The sequence below is a fragment of the Diplotaxodon limnothrissa genome, linkage group LG8 (genome assembly GCF_057381915.1).
Source record: "Diplotaxodon limnothrissa isolate DT_005_m linkage group LG8, D_limnothrissa_male_GT1.1, whole genome shotgun sequence".
NCBI lineage: Eukaryota > Metazoa > Chordata > Actinopteri > Cichliformes > Cichlidae > Diplotaxodon > Diplotaxodon limnothrissa.
Window position 1 is genome coordinate 20,154,236 of NC_140603.1, and position 8,883 is coordinate 20,163,118.

The window sequence follows — 8,883 nt, forward strand, 5'->3', positions numbered from 1 at the left end:
AACCGAGAAACACGGCACCCACTGGCTCGCTAGGCATTCATTAGCTCCTCCTAAGTAAAGCTCCTTCAAGCAACCATAAACTTAAATTCGAAACTTCTTAACCTAGAGGCAGTTTTGTTGCCCGTGTCAAAGGCGACTTTTGTAATATCAAAGTGGCTCTTCAGAAAAGAAAGCAAAAAGAAAACAGGGTATTGGTTTTTACAGTTTGGGCCTCGAAGCTATTTTCTTGTCCGTGACACTTGTGTCACAGCAGAGGCTAATTTGCCCTGGATTACTTCGCGACGCTGATCTAAGCTTTGTCATGATACGTTCTAACACCCGTCACCCTGTCTGTTTTTTCTTTCCCGCCATATCTCAGCGTCTCCACACCCATTAGAGGAAGAAACGCATCCCTCCTTTTCTCCTGTTTCATTTGGCATTTAACACAGCTGTGATTCCCCCTACTTTCCCCCACAGTGATCGTCTCTGCATTGATTGCCTCTCGCTGCGCTTGCGTGGCTCTCTTGTGTCTAACATTTGGAAGAATAAAGGCTGGTTTCGCCGAAAAGGGAGAGATCAGAACGGCTTATCAAAAAGTAGATGAGCTGAGTGATATTAACCACATAATATGTGAGGAAATGCAAAAGAAATCGAACTTTTAATGAAAAACCATGGACATTAAAATGAAAAGCAACAGCGGTAAATGCTTCCTACATGTAGCTATTTAAAATTTGTTTAAAATCGCTATTTTTTAACATTTTAGCAGTCGTTGCATGCATGAATTAATGAAATAAAGCTTTACGAGCAAGCACTTTAACCGCTACGTGGTAAAATTGTACAACTATCTATTAACAGTTTAGCTGTTTTTAAGGACACACAATAGGAAATACAGTGTGTGCAGTGCTGAAACTACTCTTCCTGTGTTCAGACATTAAGATTCAATATCAAATTTACATTTTATACACTAACATTAAATATGATGAGCTGATATGATATGCGACACGATACATTTTGTGACACTGGCGGCCTTTCAAGCACCAAAATCTCATTGTGGCATCCAGTTTATGACAAATTATCATTTCTTGTGACAACATATGATTCGTCAGTCACTGATGCACAACACTGTATAATACAAAGAGCATGAGAAAGAAAAAAAATCGCAACATAAATCCAAACAGCACATTTACAAACACTGTAGTCACCACGACTGTGGGATTTTCAGACTTAAATTTTAAATGACAGCTCAAAAATGATGGCAAAGCTTCTGCACTGTCAGAGTTGTTACCGTATCTCAATATGACACATGGCAGTGACTGACACCGTTACGTTGCTCGTGTCCATCAGAATAGAAGCATAGGCACCCTGTATACAATGGCATGTGGGCATGACAGTTAACCGACAGCCACAAATCCACAGCTATTATTACCATATTAATGCTGATCTTAAATATCTAGCTGTGGATCAGTGGCTGTGGGTAACATTAACCTTACTCCACATCAGAAAGTGATCGTCTGCTGGCTGTGACCTTTCACCCCTCGTCCCGTCCAGTCTTCAGTCGGCATAGAGAATAAACCCTGAGAAGGTGCTGTACTTGTTGCTGTTGCCCCCATGAGCCTTTCCCCCATCCAGCTTTATGAAAACTTCATCACCTGCATCCAGATGAAGTATGACACTGTTGCTGGCATAGTCATAACTCTGGTCCTGGTCCTGGGCAATGGCGCTGGCCCTGACCTGGAATATGACACACACACGCACAGAACCGAGGAAAGAGGAAGTGAAGAAATATAAATGCTTAAGAATGTTTTAGTAATTTTAATTGAATGTCATAAGTTCTAACTAATAAAATCCCTTAAGATGACATGACTAAAGTTGATGAAGGTATTGAAAAAAATGCTTTTATTTTTTAAATATCAAATGACTTCCTGTTTTATAGCCTGGCATGTTACTGCTCTGATTATGTTTATATTTATATGTGGACTTTTTTTTAATAGAAGAGGGGGTTTTTTGAGACTGACTTGTGTAAGCTTTATCCCTGTGGTGAATATCTTGTTCTTCTCTTATGACTCAGCTGAGAGGGTCAGGGTTGAGTCAGCCTGCCTCTGAGGAAGGATGGCAGTGCGTACTATCCCTTTGTCTCGAGTTCTTCTCTTGCATCCACCTTTTTCTGAGTGGTGCACTGAAAATGTCATGTTTTCCCGAACATAAGTGTCACTGGGTGAAGAGAGGTAATTACTGCGATATAGAGCAACACACCCAAATCTCGTTGCATGTCTGTGGTTTTAAAAAAAAAAATAGAAACTGCTTGTACACTTAGCCCCTCAAGGACAGATCCCTCCTAAGCTTTAGCTAATGTGTAATGAGCTGGGTTGCCAGATTGGCTGTTACGCTCCAACTTCACCAGACGAGCTAAACAAGTGTAATTCTTGCTTCAACCAGATTGTGGTAGAAAGTTTTAAATTCAGTTAAAGCCATAAGAACATGAAACTGGTGATATTGTATTTTTGAAGTATTTTTACAGTAATAGTCGTTCACAGTGGACATAAATGCCTTCTGTCACTTAGCTTTAAAAAAAGGTGCTTTAGATACATCTAAAGGACAACGGTCACTCTTTTGAGGATGCCAATGTTCACATTTTGGAAAGAGAAGACAGATAGTTTGAAAGAGGAGTCAAAGAAAGTATGTCCACTGTGAATGACCATCTTTCAACAGATCTGTCTGCCATCTATAATCCAGTTTTGAGATCCCTTTCAAAACACCTTAACACCCACTCCTATCCTGGGGCTTTTGACTTCAGTAAATCACATGATAAGGTGGGGCTAGGTTTCAAAATGGGCTCACCCGAAACCTTGGCTGATTGTGACCCACACCTTGGCTTGTGTGATTAGGTAGAGTAGGGGTCTCCAACTCCAGGCTTCTTCTTGCAGGTTTTAAGAATCACCCTGGGTCAACACACTTCATTACCAGCCTCTGGAGAACTACAAGACATGTTCAGGAGGTAATTTAGCCATTTGAATCAGCTGTGTTGGATCAAGGACACATCTAAAACCTGCAGGACACCGGCCCTCGAGGCCTGGAGTTGGAGACCCCTGAGGTAGAGGATAAATAGGGGGTCCATGACCCTCTTGGGGACACTCCCATAGGGCTTAAAATCTGGGACTCTCCACCAACTGCTCTTAGAACTGAAGAAGCTTCTCTGATGAGAAGTGAAACATCTTCAAGAAAATTTAAAGCAGTCCAGACGCTTTTCTTTCCAAGCTCCTTAAACTACGATGACCTGGACGACTGAGAACCTTCCCAGACTGATAAACATGCCCCTGCTCCAACTTTTTAAAAACCTGTTTCTGATATCAAAGGTCAAACAAGGATAAATGTTTTTATGCTTTTTTTGGAACCAGAGTTGTATGTCTTGTGGCTGTGGGACTCTGAAAAATGTTGAGCGACAGCATGACAGCATGATGATGGATTTCTGATACATGTGAGCAATGCAGCATAAATTCTCTTGGCTTCCACCCTCTGCTACACTGTAGCAGCAGCACGGTGTCTACAACTGACTGGCATTTTATTTTACAGCAGCTTATTACCATATCTCATGTTAAATATAATGGATAAAAGAAAGTGCCTCCTTTTTGCCTAATAAGTAGCAGGTAGTACTAAATAATTCGTTAATTGTTAATTTCTGTCATTGACTTTTTGTTTTTAATTCCACAGTGATATACCAAATGTCCTATTGAGCCCCAGCTCAATGAGCAATCATATTTTAGTGTCGTTGATGGCAGGAATAGCTTCTCTGTCTTCAAACTGGTTCACATAGGTTGTTTTACAGCTGCTTTAATCAAATCCATGTTTATATGATTACTGTTGTTCTCTTGAAACAGAGTACACCACATACAGACTTTGACTGGCTGTGTGGTGAGCGTGGTGCAGCCATAAGCATAGACATTTATAGAATTCATGTACATAAGCAGGTTAGGGTTTATCTGAGTATATAAAATGTGTTAAATGTTAAATTTCTGTCTCTTTTCCAATCACCACTAAAGAAAGCAGATATGAAGGAGTAGAAGCCCTTCACTGCAGTATTTGTGAAACTTAAAATATCTGTTTGCATCTGTTTGCACTGAAACTGTGGTTACAGTATGTTCATCAGGTGTGGTTTTGTTGTCTCGGGTTCTTTTTTCCTTGTGAAAAAAACACCTTTTCTGGTTATAATACAAACCATTATAGCCACAAAAGGTTTTTATTGTGGTGTAGTTTGTATTCATCTGAAAGTGCATTTGATGTCCTGCATCAAAAGTATGGAAACAAATCTGAATCTACACTTCTTTTAAAGAATCGATACTAAAATTGATGTTGTGGTGAAGTATGTTGTGATGTAGATGTACTTGTGTTATTGCATCCACCTTAAGTGCAGCCTGCTGCAGTCTGGATGTGGTGTTGGCAGTAAAGTTTTAAGGTTCAGATGTGCAAGGTGTCATCACCCAGGGGCCTTAAAGATATTACAAAATTAGCCATGAATATAGCAAATATCATCACTGGATACTGAAACGCATTCGCCTGACGGGCTGTCTGATAACGTTTACCAGCACATCATTGCATCCATGAAGTTTGTTGTATTTCAAAGGGCACCAGCTTTGAACTAGCCACTACCCCGGGCTGTGTTTTGAAGTGTGCAGAGTGGAGATAGTGCTGTCCTCCTTCCACTCACTTCAGCTTGTACATCATTGGATGTGTAATAATCACAGATACACAATCTGGCAACATGCCACTATGTGTTGTCATTATACTGGACTGTAACACCAGACTAAATCAGAGCTAAATCACTATACACATGAATGCTCGACTACTCAATTTAGTCTGCCAGCATACTGGTAACACTCTTCCTTGAGTATTTTGATGTGCGTTCATCCCAGTAATAATACTTTTCTTTTACAAATTTTACCTTTACACATTTTTAAATTATTAGTTGGGGCTTTAAACACAAGGTGATAAATTCAAAGGCATACCCACCAGGCCATTTTTGATCAGGTCAGCCCACATGCTAGTGCCGTCTCCTCCCCTCATCAGCACATTGTAGATGAAAAAGTAGGTGCCAGGGATCTTACAGGTGAATTTGCCCGTCGCGCCTTCATAGTTACCACCAATGTTAGTCACCACGTCGTCAAAGCGCAGTATATCATAACCTTCTTGAGGGTTTCGTAGTCCTGCATAAAATGCCACCCGAGGAGTGGTATTGTATGTAGTTGTACTAACTGCCCCTTTACCCCCTAAACCTAGGATCCCTGTCCGTACAATGTCCACAGCATCTCCGGGTGGTCCTTTAGGTCCTGGTGGTCCTGGCTCTCCGGGTGGACCCGGGGGTCCGGGCTTGCCGGGACGTCCTGGTTTCCCTTGTGGGCCGTGAGCACTGTACGTGGGCAGCGGTGGACCGATGCTGTGATCACTCAGATCGTCCTCGTTTTCCACCTGTAAGACTGTAGGTGCTGTATCTGTGCCTGTGTGCACACCTTGGCCCGTGGTGCCCGTGCTGGTAAATGGGTCACAAACCATGCGGCAGGTGCCCAGCATCTCGTAGTGGCTCGTGCTGTCATCTATACCACCTGTGCCAACAGAGCTGACCAACACAGGGATGAGGACGACCAGAACCAGGACCAGCATGACCCCCACAGCAGCTGCCACCAGGGTCTTCCGCCCGATGCTCAGCCTGGGAAGGGGCTGCGCTGCCAGCGTGGAACTCTCCGGGGTGGAAATGGTGACTGCGGGGAGTGCGTTCACCTGGCAAAACGCAGATGCAATGAGGATCCCCGATAGTGGAGATGGTGCCCAGGGAGAGCCGGAATAAGTGTGTGACAGAGCTGTGTAGGAGTAAGGGAGAGGGAGAGGAGCAAGGGACCAAAGTGTTCAAGTGAAGAGAGAGACTGAGAGAGTGAGGAGAGAGAGTAAGAGGAGAGGCGGAGGGAGAGAGTGAGACAGCTTGAGAGGGGAAAAAAAGAGAAGAGAGGGGTGGAGAGAGTGAGCCACCATTTGAGTCGGGGCTGGGGAGGGCACTTTCCAACTGGCAGATGTGTAAAGCCAGAGAAGACAGGAAAAAGCTGTGGGATGTATACAGAACAAGAACATATCATCATAAAGAGAAATACATTTTGCTTGAAAAATTAAAATAAGATATTTATGAGTTACCGCTGACATTTCTATCCACCAGGTGTGAAAGTGATATCAAATTATTGGCACAGAGTTTGTGCACAGGTGTTTTTTCTCATTTTAAATCCAGTGCAATCAGTTGGAGCTCTTCCATAATGGACTAATTCCAGGTACCTGTATTCAGTCGACCTTCAGACTAATTTTAAAACATAAGGTTCAGAATCTTGTAAGTAAATAAATTTGTTCTGTTTTAAGATTAGCCTTAAAATTTCTATTAGCTGTAGTGAGTTTTGACTCTTAAATGTAATTACTGAAGCCTAGAGCTTTGGCAGCATCGCTTCAACAGACATAAGTAGAGAAAAATGACATATGTACTTTGACAGCAAAATCATTGCATTGAAGTCTGCATCAGCTCTGACATTAAAAGGAGATCATCCTTTCCCCCCTACTGTGTATGTCTTTGTGATTTGAGCAGCACTCTCCTGATTCTTCTAATAATCCACAGGTCTTTCCCACCAGCTTTGTTTTTCACCTCCTCTGAGGCAATCCAGAGGTGTTCCCTGAGTAGAGATGTAGCTATGCAGGGATGCAATTTCTGAATACTATATCATACTCTGTAATGTTCTTCTAGTTGAATGGACCCTAAAAAACTCCAAAGACTCTTCAGTCCATCAATGCTGGCTGCTTTAATGCAAAGTAGCAGCTCTGCTCTAATCTCCCTCCAGATGTCTCATTCCTTCTCTAAAGCTGAGCACAGTCACCCTACAGGAAAACAGATTTTGGCCATTTCAGGCACAAATGAAAGTGATCTGAATTGTATGTATGGCCACATATACTGTGTGGGGATTTTTGGATCAGTATGTTAGACAGTGCTCTCCAACAGCTTGACAAACGAGGGAAGAATTAGGAAGAATCTGATGTTCATCCCTCCAGTATGGTTCAGTGTCACGGAGAATCAGTGCCAAGCCACATTAAACTAGCTCGGGTGGCACATGATGGCCTAACTCAGACACTTGTTTGGTTATTTGATGCTGTTTTCTTTGTGCATTCTTTGTGTTTTCACCAATTTAAAAATTTTTTTCCAGTTTGCCATTTGATTCACTTTTATTTTAGCTGAGATTTAAATGATTTAACTACAAAACAAACCGTGTCACATTGATGCCAGCTGCATAAACGTGACTGCATACACGTGGCTGAATTATAACATGTATGAAAATGGAACAATTGTAAAGTGAGACTTGAGTTTCATTGGAGTAATATAAGCAGACAATCATTTTGTGAGTCCCCTCTGCATTTTGATGGCACCGTTTTCTCGGGACATGACAATGGCTCTGAGTCACACACCTCAAGCAGCGCTTTCTTGCTGAGTCTCTCTAGCTCATGACACAACACACTAAATCAGAGGGATGACCATTAACTCAGAAATATGAACACAAACTCAGTTTTACTGATAACATTTTGTGTTTTTAAATCCTTCATATGAAATTTGGTCCAGGGAGATCGCATGAGAAAAAAATTGTTGTTGCGAGCACATAGCACAAGAAGTCAACAAACAATCAACCAGGATTCACTTAAAAAAAATCATCAAAATCTTTTTTTAAAAAATGGATGCATTCTTATAAATACCAAAACTTCTGCCCTCTGACATCGTACAGTTTTCTCCAACAACTACCTCACGATTTCTCATTCATTTGCAGACTTTAGTGCCCTCGTGTGGTCTTTTCAAAAATTACAACATGTGTTACCTCCACATATCCATTCCCACATTCCTAACATGTTTATGTTTAGCAGGTCATGTTTGTCTTCATGCTTTAAGGTCAGCTTTTAACATGAAGCACTGATGAAAAAAAGGAGATGATAGTGGTTTTGGAGGAAATGTCTGGAAGTTTATTGCATTGAAAATTGATCATTGATACAAGGACATACATATGAATCATCAAGCATTTTTTATTTAAGCAGTTACATGTGTTCATTGGTTCACATTTCCATGCTGAGAAACACACATGTAGATATCAACCAGTTCATCACATTCACTCTCATTCATCCACATTTTGGGAAAAGGTGTTCTTAGACTTAACTTGTGTCTTGATGCTACTGTTGATATCAGTTCACCTTTGCATAGGTCAAAAAGCAAGTTTTTGAATTATGGACAAAATAAGGATTGCTTTTCCTTGGACTTTCTGCTAAGTGGCACTAAAGTATGCCTTCATTATTTATTTTATTTATGAAAATATACATACTGAGATCATTTGACTTGCTATAAAATAGTAATACGGGTGTATTTTGCAATGGCTATATTCTGTTTAAGTGCTCAAGAGTTATATTAAATTCATATTACTCAAACGACTGGAGAACTGGACAGGTCTTTCAGGAACTGTACTAAACTGGTTCAAAACATACTTAGAAAACAGGAAATACTTTGTATCAATAGGTAACTTCACATCTTAGCAGACAAGTATCACATGTGGAGTTCCCCAAGGTTCCATCTTGGGACCCCTTCTGTTTAACATCTACATGCTCCCACTGGCACAGATTATAAACAACAACAAAATAAACTATCACAGCTATGCAGATGACACACAAATATATATCACAATGTCACCAGGAGACCGAGGCCCTGTACAGGCTCTTGGTAAATGCATTGAGGAAATCAATGACTGGTTGTGCCACAATTTTCTCCAGCTAAACAAAAACAAAACTGAGGTAATAGTCTTTGGCGCCAAAGAAAAACGATTACAGGTCACCAGAGAACTTCAATCTATACATCTA

At 41.1% G+C, this 8,883-nt stretch overlaps 1 protein-coding gene across 2 annotated transcripts; it reads right to left on the minus strand.

Moving 5' to 3' along the window:
- Positions 1–1,530: 1,530 nt before the first annotated feature.
- On the minus strand, positions 1,531–5,670 carry LOC146626802 (C1q-related factor-like). Of its 2 annotated transcripts, XM_085360808.1 has the most exons (3): positions 5,479–5,634; positions 4,984–5,427; positions 1,531–1,710 (listed from the first exon to the last, which is right to left on the minus strand). In XM_085360808.1, exons 1-3 carry the CDS (start codon positions 5,629–5,631, stop codon positions 1,531–1,533), a joined length of 777 nt encoding a protein of 258 aa, XP_085216934.1. In that variant the 5' UTR covers positions 5,632–5,634. The 2 variants fall into 2 exon arrangements, with proteins under 2 accessions (XP_085216934.1, XP_085216932.1); XM_085360806.1 differs by having other exon boundaries at positions 4,984–5,670.
- Positions 5,671–8,883: the final 3,213 nt, after the last annotated feature.